Below are 19,668 nucleotides of genomic sequence, written 5' to 3' on the forward strand. Positions count from 1 at the left end.
TTAAGGTAAATCAACGGTGATATATTTGACTGATTTCCCCTCTCGAGACTTGTGTAATATATGACTGTACATATGAGTTCAATACTGTATACTGTATAAGTGGTCAAGTAAACAACTCGGAAATATTGGAGAATTTCTGAATTGACAAAAATCGCTAAAATTTCACGAAGCGTAAATATCGACCAATTTGTCTTTTAATTCTACCCTTGCATGATTGCTACTATTACCCCACAAGAAATGTCTATAATTCTAAATTCGCTAATTTTCCAGATCCGGAATTATCCACTTATACTTATCATATTTACGAGTTTTAATAAAAAAATCCATAACTAACATTCTTCAAATTTATAACATGTAGCCTCGCTTGCTTAATGAAAAGTATTAATTTAAACCTGAGAACTGAAATTAGAATATTTTTTGTTGTTATTAGTCCCCGAGGGGTATGCCAATGAAATCTGAACTTTGACATTAAACATTAGGTTCAAAGGCTAGGTTCATGAAGATTCATGAAGAACGTCCGTCTGTTACAAATTTGTCCAGAGAATAACTTGAAGGAATTTTATTTAACTTTCGCCCAGTTATTGAGACCATTGACAGGAAGTGCAATGTTTAGTGATTTTTAAAATTTATCTGGATAACTCCAACACTACCAATGATATATTTATCTCAAAGAAACTACCTAATGTTGTAGAGTCTCAAAATTGGAAGTGCAGCGTCAAAGTACTAAAACTCTCATTGCTTAGTTTTTTTAAATTATCTCCCTTTTATAATACTTAATAATGCTTGTTCGGACAATTACTTAATGTGTTGAATGAATTTGATTAAAAGTTTACACAGTGATACATTACAGTGAAAGGAAGTGTAGTTGTAAAGAACTATAAATCTTGTATGTGTTTTCAATTATCTCCCTTTTTTATACTTTAAAATGTAAAAATATTCTTGTCCGGAGTACACGGTGCATATCCATATCGGTACTCTCTTTGCGAAATCTACTCAAAAGGTACCCTCTTTGCACATGCACAGGCTATGTATTACTGAAAACAAACCAGCGATGGGTAACACTCTAGCTAATGTTCCTTCATCTGACGAAAGGAAGTATGTCATTTGGAAAATATGTATACCACGGAACACTGAATGTTTTATCTTCGAATGTTTATTGTAGTGTGTCCAATTTCAATTATTGCAACCCCACAATAGGCTACATAAAATTGACATGTTTTGTTCCGCCCATCATATCGACATTTTTTCGGGCTGAAATGAACCAGTGGCTTGATACATAATCTTCGGGAAAATAGCAGTTATTAATAAAAAATTAATGTAAAATTGATAAAAACACCCTACTTTCGGTTTTGCAACGAAACGGGGCCACCTCGTTGCTATTAATTGTTTATATTACAAGCACTCTCTTATTCGATGTTTTTGATACACGGGTACCCGCCCTAGCAAAGTACATAAAGAAGCACGAAGCGCGAAAGATAGAGTAAGACTTTATAAATACAGGAAGTCGGAAATTCGACAGCAATTATTCCGCTTTACATTTGTTCAATGAATAAGATAAATAAATAAGATAAATAAATAAATATATATATATAAAATAAAATAAATAAATATATATATATATATTATAAACAAATGAATACATAAACAAGTGCAAATACATTATATATTATCTATCATGAGCGGAAGTATAAATTGTAGAAATTTAAAAAGAAGAACAGTACGAATCTTATTTTTTTCTAATACCCGAGGTGAGGGAAAGTTGCCAAATGTGAAGTTAATTGTCATAATAGGAGCAACATGTAACAATGTAATGTTTTTACTTCCATACAAAACAGTAAATTACTATAACTGTACTGACTGACAAAAGCAACAGACTGAAGCAAAATATTAATTAAGTAATAGGGCAATGAGTAACATGTTTGAAACTTCTTGAAAACAGGACACCAAAATCACCGTTATATAACGTAAACATCACACTATCACGTATATCTGTAAAGTGTAAAATATTTACAAAAATAACTACGGTGCTTCATGTTGGTTATCGTGGTTTGGTGCTGTTTTGGTAACAACACAGTACTACAATGCCATAACCTTGGAAACGCTTTCATAATTTGACACCGTGTTCGATTCGATGATACGAATAAGTTTACAATTGTGTTCTTCTATCTTATTTATTCACATTTGTGAATAACAGAACTCCGTAGCATTATACTATGGTTTAAATACGTACATGAAAATAAAAAATGTTAAATACTTAAAGATTTACGTAGATAAAAGGGTATGTCGTGCTTTAAGGGTACCTGTGTGTTAAAAATGAGGGGGTACCTGTGATATAAAAATTGAAATGCAAATAGGTAGCCCGTGCCGCTGCAAAACCAAAAGTAGGGTGTGTTTTTTAATTTTACATTTTTTGACAATATAGTGCCATTTGTCCGAAGATGATATATAAATGAACATATAAAATATGTATGATGCATATAAAATCAGGCCTATGGTTCATTTCAGGCCGAAAGATATATCGAGGTGATGGACAAGGCAAGACATGTCTTATGTAGCTTATTGTGAAGTTGCAGAACTTGAAAAACGAGCACATGACGAATCAGCACATACATAAAACATTCTAGTGTTCCGTGGTATACTTCCTTTCCTTTTTTCTTCTTTTCCTTTCTTGTCACACCTCCTTTCTTTAATACAATGAAATTTTACTGGATTGATATAGATAGCTGGATTGTTTTCAGCAGAGAATGACCTGTGCATATGCAAAGAGGGTACCGTTTGAGTAGATTTCGCAAAGAGGGTACCGTTTGAGTAGATTTTGCAAAGAGGGTACCGACATGGATATCCACCGTTGAGTATATCTTCTAAAATTTCAATGATGTCTCATTCAAACTTCACACAGTTCACTCACTCACTCACTAAGCAACCAACTCACTCATTCACTCACTCATTCAATTAATCAATCAATAAGTTAATTATGCAATAACACACAGATTTTCGTCTAAATAGTATTTTTTCATGAAGTTGCACTGAATGTCGTGCCTGGTCATAAATCTGTCATACCTTGATAGGTTTTAAAGGGAAACACCGGCAAATATGTCATTTATTCGATCAATATACTATAAATGTTTTCGAAATAAATACACTTAGCAGTCACAGAAACAAACCCTTTGTCCTTATAGAAAAGAAAATTGCAGTTTCGGTCAGAGCATTTAGATTTTACAAAAGTACTTATAGATATCTATGAAAACGTTAAAGTACCTGTCAAAATAATGACAGTTTCAAACAAGCAATATCCACAATATCAGTAATTGTAATTTCCAGATATGACTTGTTTTGAAACTATTCGGTGACACTGTCGGCATCTTAATTTTGATAAATATATAAAGATATATTTACGCTTCAAGCCAAATATATATAGTATTTACACAGAAATTCAGGCTAGAACCTTTAGTAATGTCATTTTAGCACGATGTGAGTAAATAAGATCAATTCAATACTTTTGTTATTCATTTGCCTAAGTTTCCCTTTAAAATAAAATTAACTCGAATTGTATATGTTGGACATGATAACGACATTTTAAGTGCAAGCGTTATTTTTCAAGCTGAAAGGTCAAGATCTAAATAAATTGTCAATTAATTTATTGTTCTTATTATGTGGTCTTGCTTTTTTATTGTTGTGCATTTGTTATTTATTAAAGGATTAAAAATAGTAATACATAATAAAGCTGTTTTTTTTTTTCGGGAAATATGTAATGCCTGTATGCAAGATAAAGTTCAGCAGGCCTTAAATCGAGATAAATTTTGTAAGACAAAAGCCACGATATGATATTGCATCGATAGCAATGCCTTGTCGTTATTTGTGAGTATATGTTGTTATGCCCAGTCCATGCCTTTATCTTTTATACTTTAATTTATTTAAATGTGAGGTACTTCAAAATAAGTTTTGGTGAATGAAATTAAGGTCCAATTAACACTAATGTTGTATTGTAAATGTTCAAAAAAGTCTATTAATGATGGTGTCCGGTTACCAACCGTATCATTCATATGCTTTGTTACTTTATATGACGACACGGGGTGGCTTTGTTCTAGATATAAACTCAAGATCCCTCTACTTGTTCCTTCTTTGGGAAGTTTTGTCTGTTTAAAATGGCTAAAAAAAGGAAACCTTCAGCAGGCTGTTGTATCCGTTTGAACTTATTATTATCTCCTATCGCAAGAAAATAACTTATATAAAGATCAAATTTAGGATACTTACAGTGAATGTGAATCCTAGTCAATTTAAAGACATTAAAGGTACTTCAGATAGTGGGGTTTTAGCACAAACAATGGAATATTTATATTTATTGACAGTTTTATTGTGTGAGTTGATATAACCTTGATCAAAACAATATTCACTTAAATTGCTTTTATTTACCCCTATGTGAACACGACAAAACATTTTAATATATTAGATGAACATGAAAGCTTAGAAATATAGATATTTATTTCTTACAACAATAATACTATCATTTAGTTTGACTCAAATGAAAATACAAAATACTAACCTGTTTAGAAAAAAGACAACTGGCAAGAAGCAAGTCGCATCCCTTAATCGAAGAGAGGTTTCCCGCAAGCCCAAAATGGCTGCAAAGGAATGATGTTATACTGCATCTGTGTAATTCCTTCCTTTAGAAGGACCAAATAAAATGCTTCTTTGGAGAATGTCGGTTCAGATCAATTGCAGTTAAGTTAAGTTAAAGGGGAAACGCAGCGACAATGAAGTTCCATTACAACTACACTAGTACTCATTTAATACTTCGACAGGACCGCTAAAATGTTGTTGATTTTTTAGAATTTGAAAGTTTGCGTGTTGAATTTTCAATGCGGTTTGCAAAATCTCTCAAAGTTTCTATGTTTTGTGGCGGTAAAAAGTCGTTTCTAATGTTGTATGCAGTAAAATAGGCAAAGAAGTTTGATTTATCATCATTTTTAAAATAGTGTAAATTTGTTACTTATCCATATAGAGGATTTATATTGAGGAAGAACAGCGAGGTCACATTAGCGCTTTTTATTTTGGTCAGATTTGGTAACAGGTTCGATGCCTTTTATGCCTTCGCAACAAAAAAAAAGCGGCAATTAAAGAAATTTAAGACTAGATTAAATATATATTTCTCCAGAACGAACTTTTTCTTGTTTCCACAGGTAAATAAATGTGTAGATGGAAAATATCAGACGTTTCATGACAATGCATTACAACACTACTTACATCGATGCGCTTTGTTGAAAGAAAAACAGATACTCCTTGGATGGAGATACATTAATTGTAGCCAAGTTCCATGTTATTTTCTTCTGGTAAGCAACCCATTGCCATGACATCAGACAGTTGTAGAGTCCATTATATGTATACAGGGATAAGAATGAAATGTATTTCCATTAAGAATAAATAAACAGTAATATTTTGCCAAAATGCAATAAATCAAAAAATGGTCACGTGTTAAGCCGATGTGTCATTCCTCAGAAAATCATACATCTTATTTGAAATCATTTCAGAATTGATTGCTTCGCAACTGAATAGAAACGCTTTTCAGATTAAAAATATTTGACATAAGAATAATCTACAGAAAAAAAAATGGTCAATAACAATTGATAAGCCATACAATGCGTACAAATAAGATAATAATAGTAATACTAGCAATGATATTTGGCTTTTATTTTCTCTTTTATATACTTTGAGAAATAAATATAGGTATTGTCAAAACTTAGCCATAAACCATGTCTTTATCGGTAGGGTACCAGTATTTCAAAAGAAACTTAAAAAGACGATTTCAGCATAAATAATCAATGTTAAAAACACTAGCATGAATGGTGATTAGATTTTCTTTGTCAATATTAGAATTATTGGTATTAAATCAAGAGTATTTTATGCTACTTTTAATTTTGCTGATATCGGTATTTTTCTAAAATTGATTCTTCTTTTCGACTTTGAGAAGTCTTACAATTCTTTAGAAACTACTGATAGGTGAATGTTTTTATCAAAACAGTGATCGTGTTTATCTTAAGTTTAATTTGCGATATATTCTTGACAGGGAAAGTTGCATTTTAATTTTGCATTTAAAAAAAGTTATGTTTGATCATAACATTAATTTATAAGATATAGATTGAATGCATTAAAATAATTGAAATTTATGTAGAAAGTGGAAGAAAAAAGGAAGTTAAGTTTTCAAATTCCATTTTAAAAGATACTATGAGCGCGTGAAGTTTACTCATGCTTTTGTCATCAAACTCTGAGAACTTTTAAAAAAAAAATTAAAAAAATATATAATAAAGAAGAAAAAAAGATGATTTTGAGAACACAATAACTTGATATAAAATGTTTGCTCACCTTTCGAACCTGTCAGAGAAAGATACTCATCGCTCAAATTAGCATATGGTTGGTATGTCCTACGGCAAGTTAATTCGTCACTGCTGTCTGTACAGTCAGGGTAGCGATCACACCTCAGACGAAGATGAATACATTTGTAATCAGCAGAACACAGAAATGAATTTGTGCAGGACGCTTTAATTGAAAGAAAAGATATGTTTATGAACCTTGATTACAATTATATGTAATAATCGGTGTCCATAATATTTTTTTAATTGCATATATAATATGTAAATGAAGAGTTTAAATGCATTTGATTATGAAACAAAATGTAAGTAAATGTAACATGATAATTCCTGCTTCTTCAAAATTTAGATTTGCAACATCGATTATTGTACGTCATCGCTGTTGGTTCGAATCATCCCAACAGGCCCTTTGGATTTTTTCATGTGTGGAAGCTTTAAGCATGATTATTGAATTAAAATTAGCGAATATAGTTGGTTCTATAGTTGTCCGTTCGTGTCTACAATATTGCACTGAAGGGCACTTGAGCTCTTCCTCAAAAAATTAAAATTAAAATCGCCATACGATATTTACTGTGCTGGAACAACGACAAAACCATCGCTTTCGTCCGTTTTTGAAGGCTACGGATCATGTACTTTAAGAAATTCCTACCGTTTTTAATAATAAACCAGTGCATGTAGTGATTAACATACTTGTGATTTGCAGGAATTGTTTATTAAAATAATGTTTTTGTTAATATTTTTCTACTTCCTTAGCATGATGTTTAATGACTTTTTCTTCACACAATATTTTAAAAATTTATTACTGATGATATTTGTTAATCAGTTTAATTAATGTCAAGTTAGGTTAGTCGTTCTTCATCATTCGGCTCGATTTGTAAGTGATATACGTTATAAGATGAATTTTCTTAAAGATATACTATGCTCAAATTTTATATTTGAAAATATTGGAAATTACTATTTTTATGTATATGATATAAACCTGTTTTAACTTCATACAAAGTATATATGTTATGTTTTAAGTCATGCACACTTTAGTGAACACATTATGAAAATAAAGTGGCATTAAAATATCTGGCAGTTTTTAAGAAAAGACCACATTTATTTGAAGTAACTAACGCAGATTTTCATACATAGTTCGAACGTTATTTAATGAAAGTAAGACATATATACTTATCCTATAGACCTTTTTACGACGCGGTACTTTGCTTTGAAAAAATCGACCGGTAGTAGTATTCCCCAAAATGCGCAAACTACGTAGGGCAAAAAAAATGCGTAGTCTAACATAGACATATAGAAGAAGTTCCTAGACAATTCCGAGTAAGTTTAATGTAAAAGGTAGGAAATTATATAAAATAGCTTTAAACAAAAATATTACTGATGATATTTGTTAATCAGTTTTATTTATGTCAAGTTAGGTTAGTCGTTCTTCATCATTCGGCTCGATTTGTAAGTGATATACAGTATAAGATGAATTTTCTTAAAAATATACTATGCTCAAATTTTATATTTGAAAATATTGGAAATTACTATTTTTATGTATATGATATAAACCTGTTTTGACTTCATACAAAGTATATATGTTATGTTTTAAGTCATGCACACTTTTGTGAACACATTATGAAAATAAAGTGGCATTAAAATATCTGGCAGTTTTTAAGAAAAGACCACATTTAATTGTAGTAACGAACGAAGATTTTCATACATAGTTCGTACGTTTTTTTATTGAAAGTAAGTCATATATACTTATCCTATAGACCTTTTTACGACGCGGTCCGTTGCTATGAAAAATCGACCAGAAGTAGTATTTCCCCGCACATGGGCAAACTTCGTAGAGCAAAAAATGCGTAGTCTAACATAGACATATAGAAGAAGTTCCTAGACAATTCCGAGTTAGTTTAAGGTAAAAGGTAGAAAATTATATAAAATAGCTTTAAACAAAGATAGAAAAGATTCCTTTAGATTCCTAGCTTTGTTGCCAAGATTGCCATAAAAAGGCATGGAAAAGGAAATTGTTTAAGAATTCCCCCTTATGGTGTGCCCGCTTACGGTTACGGATCTGACATTGAAATTTGTTTAAGAAAATGTGGAATTTTATCTTTTATTCAAATGGAAGTCAACTAAATTGTTGTTGAAATAGTTCATTAAAAAGATAAAATTTTATAACATATAAAATCGAGATTAATAAGCATTCTGAAAATAGTCAGAACAGGCCCGGTGATAATGCATTTTTAGTGTTCAGTTTACCTGATTTTATCCTTTATTTGACTGTGATGTAAAACACATAACATTTTAGTCACATAAATATATTTTGAATAGTATTGTTTTTTAATTTTAAGGAAAGTGAAATAACACTCATTTTATCCGGTTCCTCGTAACACATATTTATATTTTTTATCAATAAACATATCGGTATATATAAAAGTTTTTTAAATTACGATTTTCATAATTATACGTGATTAAATATGTCATGGTTCTAAAATGCCCCGGTTGAATGATATTTATACAATATCTAGCTGGAAACAATTAAAAACCACGGTCGCGTGTCAATTTGTTTGACACTTACCGCCTGGCAAATCCAAAGGAAGTGTACAAAACACATTTTGTAATAATATGTAATACAGGGGTACTGCTGTTTAAATTTAAATGACGGATGAAAAAGTCGTCTAATGATACCTTAAACAGACGTCTTTTGTATGCGCCTTTGACCATTGGATTATTAGTCCTGCATATTTATTATATCTGTTATAAATATCAATTGACGTTTTAAGTACTTACCGCTTTAAGTCACCCCAAAATTACTGTTTTCTGGTTGATATTACATGGAATCACGACTATTAAAGCCTTAAAGTATCATACACTGTTGTCAATTTTATTGAGCTTTTGCCCTACGCAGAATGCTCATGCGAGAAATGCAACATTGGTTGCTATGGAAGAATCGTATTGTAAAAAGGTCTATAATTGATATAGTAATATAATATTATATACTTACCACAGTTTTGTTCATCGCTTTTATCCAAACAGTCAGGTTTGGAATTACATCGTTTTTCTGATGGAATGCACTGTTTATTGTCACAACGAAATTCATTTTCATCACAATTTTGGAAATCTGCAAATGATTGTTAAACAATCGATATGCAGTAAAAGTTAAACATGCAAGAAACAAATTAAGTTTTGAATTCTTAACTTGACATGTTTGTTACTTACACAAAAAAGGGTTTTTAATCTTTACATGAAATACTATTTCACAATATTATACTCGTATAGTAAATGTTTTTAATAATAAATTCTTATATAATAAGTCATTAGCTACACTATATTGGAAAAGTAAAAACTCAAATATAATCTTAAAGACCTGACACCAAGGTAAAATCTAGCAATCTTACGAATGATTTATTTTCATACTTCTTATTTTACTACTTACCACATTTTTCATCTGTACCGTCCGCACAGTCGGATATAAAATCGCACACGTGACTAATTTTTATACAATGTCCGCCATCACAAAGGAATTCATTGTCATCACATCCTAATCAATATTATCATGTAACTGCTATAATTATAACCCGATGACAATTTGTCTGTTGATTAATTTTGATTTCAGGTAAGTAACTTGATATTAAAAATAAGCCCCGCCAATTTCAAATGACTTCTTTTTTCAATAGCTTATATTTTATCAGCCTTTGAAATTCTACAATTTTATCTCATACTCTTACAAGTCTCGAATCATATGCCATTTTAGTATTTTTATTTCGTTTTGAATTACCAACAAATTAAATAGCAAATAGTTAAGCACAAATTTAATAAAATGACGTCATAATTTATTTCGCAAATGATATCATCGATGTCTTTGTCATATTATAAACATTACAAAAAATGCTCTATAGAGGGTTTTCTTGGAGACCTTGTAAATTTGTGTTTACTATGTTTCGCCAGATGATTAATTTTTATATAAGTTAGCGAAGAGTTTCGTTCAGAAAATTCAATTTTATCATGTATTGTAGCTTCAGATTACTGGCAATTCCAAAAGTAAAGTTTGTGTGATTATTAGGGATAATTTTGGATCGATGTTTAAAGGTTAGAACCTTATTTTATTTAATTATGTTGCATTACGTTGCAGCGGACATAATCTCGAGTCGAAAGAAGAAAATGGCTGTCATTTACAAATTCGTAGTACTGGGGCGGAGGAATTTGTTGTCAAGAATTATTTCTTTGAACAAGAATGCCCATTTCTACAAAATTCTTTTTCTAAAGTAGCTTATGTTGACAATAATTTTGACAGTATTCATGTGTAACATAATAAATAGGAAATAATGCTACTTATTTTTGATATCAATTTTATCAGGCTCGGCTGGTATGGGCAGAATGGGCTTAACAAGCCTTGTCCCTTTCTAGCCTATATCAGCCTTGCCTGATAAAATTGATATCAAAAGACAAAAGCATGAATGAAGCATGAAGCAGAATTAATGAATTTATGAATACGTATGATATTCTCCTGATAGCAGCGCTTGATATGCGGGCATATTTATTTTAGAATAATATGCTAATGTCTTTTGATATCAATTTTATCAGGCGAGGCTAATATCGGCCCTTTCTGTTTTTCTTTTTATTATGTAACACATAATAAATATCAAAAGTACAAAATGGTTTACTTTTAAATAGAGCATTTTGTAGAAAGGATATTTTTTTTGTTTAAAAAAAAATAGGAAACCAAAAAATTCCTCAGCCCCAGAAACTAAGAATTTGTAAATGGCGGCCATTTGTTCTTCCCTTTGATAATAGATACAACAGATTGAAATAAAATAAAATTCTACCTTTAAAAATCGATCCAATAATATCACTTGCCTATCAATCACATAAATCTGCACTATTTTCCTGGACATGTCAAATTCATATGGTGGCTGTTTTACGCCATGTCGTATTTTCGCTTTTTCACCTCAAATACCAAAATTCAAAAACACAAAGAAACGAAATAGGTGGACTCTCGTGTTTTCGCTTTTTCGAATTTTCGAAGCAAGAAAAAAGCGAAAATACGACAAAAGAAGGGCAAAAATACGGCATATAAAATCTGTCGTATACTCGCATTCTATCTGTCGTATTTTCGCTTCTTTGTCTTCAAAATACAAAATGTGAAAACACGAAGAGTCTCTTCGCATTTTCGCTCTTTCACATTGTTACATTTTTTGCATTGATGCATTTTTCAGATTGTTACATTTTATAAAATGTGATTGAATCATTAGAATGTAATTGTGGATAATATATAAATCGTATATGAACATGATTGCTACAGGCGGAACTACGAAAATGTAAAAATGCAACAATGCGAAGAAGCCAAAACACAACAATGCGAAAAAGTCAAAATACAACAATATGAAACTGCGAAAATAAGACATATATAATGCAAATAGACAACAGTTTTTACGTGTCATATTCGTAATGTCGCCCTTCTGATATGGCGTGAGCATTGACGATTTAATTTGCGAAATAAATTATGACGTCAAATCATTAAATTGGTGGTCTAATTTGTGCGTAATTTAAAACAAAATTAAAATGATAAAAATAACTTCTTGATTCAAGACTTATCTGGGCGTGAAATATAAAATTGTATAAATCAATGGCTGATATAAATTACAATTAAAGCTATTGAAACAAGTCCATTGACATAGACGAGGTTATTTTTGATGTCAGGTTACTAACTTCATATAAAAATAATAAAAAAATGTTATCCTCAGTTACCATAGCAGTTGCAAGATAAACTTCATAATAAGTTCGTATTCCAAACAAAACAGAAATAGTGTAAATAAACACCAAGTCACTGCTTAGACACTTGATTAACCTAAATGATAATGCGCGCGTATGTGTCTCTGTGTGTGTAAGTGTACGTGTGTAGGAACTAACCAATAAAAAAAACAAATCATGTACATATGAAACTGACATAGATATATGTATTAGTAGTTAATATCATGCAGAACAAATAACATAGACCGGAAGTCTCTTATATTGTCCGTTTTAAATCTTTTCTTATAAATTTTAAATGTAAATGAAACGTGTAAATTTAAAAACCAAATACCAATATTACCGTTAAAACAAGTTACTTCGTCTGAAGCATCTAGACAATCTATGACGTTATCACATTTAGCTAATGTAGATATCCACTCTTTGCTTTGTTCACAGGTGAAATATGCCTCTGGTTTAAGTCGTCTGGGAAAATTAGATTGCATCATTGAAGTGCCAATAATTGTGAGATCGTGATCTTAAATAAAACATCATTTGACTGACTCATGATGGCCAACATTTCGCTCATCTGACTTAACTGGCTCTTAATGAATGAATCCTTGTTGTTAAGAATTGTTGGTTCTGAAGTTGGAATTTTACAAGAGACTTCGGAAGTTATTGGTTAGTTAGAAAAGCATTTGAATTCCGTTTTGGAGAAGAAGACTATTAAAAAATGAACATTTTAGCTCTAGTTTCTCTGCTCTACTTATGCATCAGGCTTGAAACCATTTACACAAATGCTGTACAGGGCCACCTACGATCATTAACCAACTGGTAATGGTTTAGATGATGTTTAAAGAAATTGTGACTAACAATGGACAATTGACAAACTGCATTCACATGCCCTGAGCACTTTGTGCTCAATTGAGCTTAAGAGGTAAAATGAAACATTTTTCTCTTTTGTTTTGGGTTTTACGTCACATCGACACAGTATAGGTCATATCGCGACGTTCCAGCTTTACTGGTGGAGGAAGACCTCAGGTGCCCTTCCGTGCATTATTTCAGGCACGAACGGGCACCTGAGTAGAACCACCGACGTTCCGTAAGCTAGCTTGATAGCTTCCTCACATGAAAGAATCCAAAGTCCCTGTCGGGATTCGAACCCACAGCGGTGAGGGGCAAGTGGTTTGAAGTCAACGACCTTAACCACTCGGCCACGGACGCCCCTTGTATGCTAAGTTGTTTATATCTCACAGCATACACATATTTTCATTTTTCTCTGTTTGCATTTCAAAAGCTTTTCTGATACGAATTGGATTTATATAATATTTTGTGAACATCAATTTATAGAAAACCGCATCCAAAAGCACACTTATGAGCGCGAATGTGGAACGAAGTTTTCTTACTGTTCAAATGTAAGTTGCACATATATGCCATAGAAACTTAACTTAAGAACAACAGTAGCATGTTTAAGATAATGAAAAACGCGGTGCAAACCTTTAGTACTGTTCTGACATGACAATTCATCCGTAAAGTCTATGCAGTCAAAAGTCCTATCACACCAATTCATTACAGGTATTGAAGAGCCATCGGAGCATTTTGCCTCTGATACCCTCTTTTCAGGCATAGATAGGTTACCTTCGACTGAAGGGTAAGATATAATATATCTAAATAATTGTTATGCGTTTTGTTCGTTTTGGAAAATAATACGAAAATAAACAGGAATCTTAATATTTTTCGACATAGTTGATAATACATCAATGCAAGATTCGTATTCTGTAGTGTCTAAATTGACACATTTATTTTCTTTACACGTGTATTCAATTTTATTTCAATTAATATCTTGATGTAGCTTATTAATATTAATTTTAAATGACTGTAAATCAAACAATTCGTTACATGAGAAAAATAAAAATAAAATAGTACTGCGTCATGGGATAAAACAGAACAATATCGACTTCCATATGGAAAAAAATATCTTCAAAGTGCATGTATAATAATAACTTTTGTCAGATTTAAATCAAATAAAGGTTTTGTAACAAAAACCTATGCCTCCCAAAACTATGGATCATGTGAATTTTGGTAGAAATCCCATCAGCGGTTTGACCTGATATAGCCGAAAATGAATTTTCTTCTTTTAGCTCCGGAAGTCATTTTGTGCAACGAAGCAGAACATGCCGTGATATGAGCAATATGAGGTATGGTACTGAACACTTCTGTACAGTTTTCATTAAAATGCCATCAGCAGCTCGACTTTTGAAAGCTACACAAGATTTTTGTATTTATAACTTTGATGACCATTTGTGCAACAAAGCGAAACAATGACTGTGATATTTACAATAAGGGATGGTACAGCTCACTCCTGTTAAGTTTCATTGAAATCCATCCAGCAGTACTACTTGTGAAAGCTTTTTATTTAGCTCTGGTGGCCAGTTTTTGCAACGAAGAGGAATGTGCCGCTGACGTGCACAACTAAGGATGGTACTGATCACTCTCCTAAAGTTTGGTTTAAATCCACCAGTAGTTTGTCCTGTGAAGCTGGACACGATTTTTCTATTTTTAGCTCTGGTGGTCATTTTGTGCAGCAGAGCGGAAGGTGCCGCTGACGTGCACAACTTAGGATGGTACTGATCACTCCTGTAAAGTTTGGTTGAAATACCACAAGTAGTTTGACCTGTGAACGCCGAACAAAATTTTCCTTTTTTAACCTGGTGGCAATTTTGTGCAATGAAGCAGAAAGTGCTGACAATGTGCACAACTTAGGATGATACTGATCACTCCTGTAAAGTTTGGTTGAAATCTCACCAGTAGTTTGACCTGTGAAGACTAGACAAGATATTTCTATTCTCAGCTCTGGTGGCAATTTTGTGCAACGAAGTGGAAAGTGCTGGCAATGTGCATAAAAAAGCATGGTACTGATCACTCCTGTAAAGTTTCATTGAAATCCATCCGGCAGTTCTATTTGTGAATAATGTTTTATTTAGCTCTGGTGGCCAGTTTTTGCAACGAAACGGAATGTACTGACGAGTTGCACAACTAAGAATGGTACTGATCACGCCTGTAAAGTTTGGTTTAAATCCCACCAGTAGTTTGTACTGTGAAGCTGGACACGATTTTTCTATTTTTAGCTCTGGTATTTTGTGCAGCAAAGCGGAAGGTGCCGCTGGCGTGCACAACTAAGGATAGTACTGATCACTCTCCTAAAGTTTGGTTGAAATACCACTAGTAGTTTGATATGTGAACGCCGAATAAAAGTTTCCTTTTTTAACCTGGTGGCAATTTTGTGCAATGAAGCGGAAAGTGCTGACAATGTGCACAACTAAGGATGGTACTGATCACTCCTGTAAAGTTTGGTTGAAATCTCATCAGTAGTTTGACCTGTGAAGGCTGGACGAGATTGTTCTATTCTTATCACTGGCGGCCATTTTGTGAAGCGAAGCGAAACGTGCCGGTAGAGTGCACAACTTTTGATAGTACTAATTACTCCTATAAAGTTTGGTTGAAATCCCACCAGTAGTTTGACCTGTAAAAGCCGGCAAGCCCGGACAAGATTCTTCTATTTTTTCTGGTGGCCAGTTTGTGCAACAAAGCGGAATGTACTGGCGAGGTACACAACTAAGGATGGTACTGATCACGCCTGTAAAGTTTAGTTTGAATCCCACCAGTAGTTTGTCCGGTGAAAGCTGGACAAGATTTTACTATTTTTAGCTGTGACAGCCATTTTGTGCAACAAAGCGGAACATGCCGTGATTTGCAACCATAGGGATAGAACTGATCACTCCTGTAAAGTGTGGTTGAAATCCCATCAGTAGTTTGACCTGTGAATGCGGGACAAGCCATATGCGGACAGACGGTAAAAATGTCGCTACCCTATTGTTCTCTCTATTAATCCTTTTAGCCACATAAATGACAAAATCCACATACAACATTACGGAATTAATGACATCAAAGAGAAAGAACAGTTACCTCTTGTCCCTCTAGCCACATAATTATTGTCCCGTTAGAGCGGATAAACGGACGTACCGGCGGACGGACAGACTGACGGCGAATGCTAAAACAATATGTCTCCCACAAAATTTGGGAGACATGATAAGTACATGTATATAACTTACGATGCAAAAAGCATGGTTCCCGCATTGGTTTGTCATAGTTACTAACATAGCACCATAAAACACCTTGTGCAGAGGGATCCTTACACAAAGTTGAATTTTCTAAAGTGTCCCTTAAGGAGGGAAAGTTGTTGTCAAAATCACTTTTGGCATTGCCAGATAGATAAAACCAATTTTGACAAGTTTTACCGGAGTATGGTGATGTCAGAAAGTCTTTCTTAACAAACATTTCACACATATATTGCTCTTTGATATCACCTGGAAAGCATTAAAGTTCTATAACAGATATTATAATAAAAACATTGTTATTTGTCAAGCGTTCAGGTCAGATGTTATATTTTAAAAGTACATGTATTAAATTTATTTAAATCCTAATTTTAGCTTAGTCGAAATATAGCTTTGTTTTGTTTTATATCAGGACAAATGTTTTGGTTTAGATCGGAATATTCGTATCAAGGTGACCGCCCATGGGCGGGTTGTAAAAAGTCGGACTATACCGATCCAAACTGCAAACATATGTCAGATCTTTTTCTTGCATATTCTACCATATACCATTATATTTTGAATTATTTACCTTACTAAAACAAGATTCCAATGAAATTTGTGTCACTACACCAAAAACTATTTTCATACAACAGCGTATGAACTTGCAACTGCCCTGTCCTGTTTTTGTTTGGGTCCTCCTGGGCTCCTTGCCGCTGACTTTTGTTGCTGGGTCGGGTGGGGGCTGTGTTCATTGAACGCCGCCTTTCCTTGATGATCTTGTTTATCATATTTCATTCATTAAGGCGTTATTGTGTCATCCTCAGCAAGTCATTTTATTGCACGCGACTCATTTTTCGCCCCCATGCCAGCATGGGCAAAACTGGACAAAACTAACGAAAACAGCAGTCCGATATTCATGAATAATCAATAATGTTGCTAAAACAGTCTTGCAAGACAGACAACTTGTTGTTTGCAAGAATTAAAACGATGTTATTACAGTAAACTCCGCTTATAACGAACTCATTGGGACATTCAAAATCTGTTCCTTATATCCGGAGTTCCTTGTAAGCATATAGCGAATTAGTTCCTTGTATCAGAAGTTTTTATAGCGAACAGTTTTACATATAACGAACTAATTGTTTACCATCGTCCTCCATTTAGAAGAGCATTTGATTAAGAGAAATAACTCTTGAGTTCGTCATTGTTGTCTCCCTTATATTGATTAAGGAATAATTGCAATGTTGTTTCTTTTAAATATAATTTTTATGTATAAGTATATCTATAAGATAATTATATGATATGTACCATATATGCAATATTGTTATTTATTAACGATACAGTATCATGCACAAAAATAATCACTTTGCTGTGAAAAAGTCGCTAATTTTAGTTTGGGTATGTTTACAACTCTTCAGGTTAAATTCAATATCCAATAAACTTTTAAAATCTGTTTTTTCAACATGTGCATTAGACTCGAAGTATGACCTAATCTAGTGCAAACAATCAATAGCTTCATTTTTGACACAACCGGCAGATAATCTAAATAGATCTCGTCTTCGGAAGATTGACTGTCATCGTCATTATTTGTTCCTAATATATCCGCTACATTCGGCCAAGTTGTAATCTGTGCCGATGAAAACGAAAGTAGAAAATGCGTGATCTGTTTACGGATAGCCAATATTTGGAGTTCGTTATAAAAGTGTAATTTTCTGTACTTTTTATGGCATTGGGACTAAAAAATGAGTTCCTTATAAGCGATAATTCCTTATAACCGTGTTCGCTGTAACCGTAATTTTTTACATTAAATAAAGAAGGGCAAAATTCGGGCCAAAAAATTTTGTTCCTTATAACCGGAAGTTCGCTATAACCGTGTTCGCTATATGTGAAGTTTACTGTATTATATTCTTTCGATTTGTAAATAATAAATAAAGTAATTTTTGTAATCTCTATGAACGATAATTGAAATTTAAAGAAATATATGACACATACGTTTAGTTGTGACCCCTAAAAACGTGTTTTCACAGATGTAAAAATCGACCAAACTATCATAACAATCTTCTGTTTCCCAATGCTCTTCTGTGTTAAAATACTCGAATGAGGTACGAGTACAATCCCCAGTTGACGGTTGCCTTTTTTTCCTGTCATGATAATGTTTTATAGCGGTTAACATATAATTTTAAAAATCGTAAAATGTTTTATCGTAACAAAGTAGTGTACAGTAGCATTTAAAGTAGTTGAAATAGATAGCTTTCTACTACTTGCAAAATATATAATTAAAACTTTTTAAACGTTCGATTCACCATCTTTATGGCTTTATCTATATAATATATGGAGTGAAGGTTATAATAAAATTTGATGGTACACACAATTGAAAGAAAACATAAGCGTTCAATTACAAATTATTTATCTACATTAGTAGGCCTTGCTAAAATTGCATCACCTGCTTTATCTATTACAGGAAAAATTATTTTTATTATAATGATAATTCACCGATTGCAAATTAAACATAACTTTTTACGGTTTAAAACTGACATAAATAACATAATTCATCTTTTGATTTTCTTTGTATATAGACAATCATTATTACATAACAAGATAAAACATGAAGTCGCAAAAACTGCCTGCAATTAAATTCTATTGAGTATAAACAGCTGATACATTTAGGTATTGGTAACAGAAAACTATGACAAAATATTACCAATTGCTGAAAGTAACGTTTTTGTTATTTATCCATTTGAACTTCATTCTCATTTGCCTGTCATTTACACGCCTCAAACCTTAAAAAGGCAAACAGTATTTTACAGATGCAAATATATGATATATTTTATTTAAAGCCACTTAACGTAGATTTTGTTCTACATTGAAAGTAAATTGTCAATAGACATTCAAAGCAAACACCACGTTGAGTCTTATATATTTCATCGTGTATGTCTTTTCATGCTTCTTGTACTTTGATACTGAAACTTGACTGCGAAAATTAACGGTGAGAGACTTTACTAGTAAGGTTCGGGGATAAGATTTATTGATTTTTGAGTCTATAAGCATTTTCATATTTTACGTAATTCACCTACAATAAATACGTGTAGGGGCTTACAATATTTCAAACTATCTAACACTACGATATTATTTTCAGATCAACACAATTTATAAATCTTGTTTATTTATGTGGCACATGTAGTCATATACATAGGGTTACAGTATGGACAGTGAGGATAACGAAAGTAAAATATTCTAACTAACATCCTTATGTTATTTTACTTAAACATTTAGAAAAAAATGTACTTTTACGTTCAACCAATTCATATTTTCTTTGCAAGTAAACAATAGTAAATGCGTTATGAAAACTTAAACAGGAATTTGTATGTCACAGTGCACCAGTGCTGCCAGAACGTTTTTTTTTTGAAAATAGCAAAACATTGCAAAATTTGTATAAAATAATAGATATTTAAAATAATTTTTAAAAGGATATCACACACACCAACTAACACGCGAACACG

General features: G+C 32.4%; 1 protein-coding gene across 1 annotated transcript; it reads right to left on the reverse strand.

Moving 5' to 3' along the window:
• Positions 1–6,241: 6,241 nt before the first annotated feature.
• On the reverse strand, positions 6,242–19,249 carry LOC132753752 (sortilin-related receptor-like). The gene is made up of 8 exons (XM_060744277.1): positions 18,870–19,249; positions 18,161–18,309; positions 16,190–16,444; positions 13,575–13,721; positions 12,442–12,615; positions 9,787–9,891; positions 9,355–9,471; positions 6,242–6,534 (listed from the first exon to the last, which is right to left on the reverse strand). Exons 1-8 carry the CDS (start codon positions 18,920–18,922, stop codon positions 6,242–6,244), a joined length of 1,293 nt encoding a protein of 430 aa, XP_060600260.1. The 5' UTR covers positions 18,923–19,249.
• Positions 19,250–19,668: the final 419 nt, after the last annotated feature.

The sequence above is a fragment of the Ruditapes philippinarum genome, unplaced genomic scaffold (genome assembly GCF_026571515.1).
Source record: "Ruditapes philippinarum isolate M1 unplaced genomic scaffold, ASM2657151v2 ctg1113_1_1_1_1, whole genome shotgun sequence".
Classification (NCBI taxonomy): domain Eukaryota; kingdom Metazoa; phylum Mollusca; class Bivalvia; order Venerida; family Veneridae; genus Ruditapes; species Ruditapes philippinarum.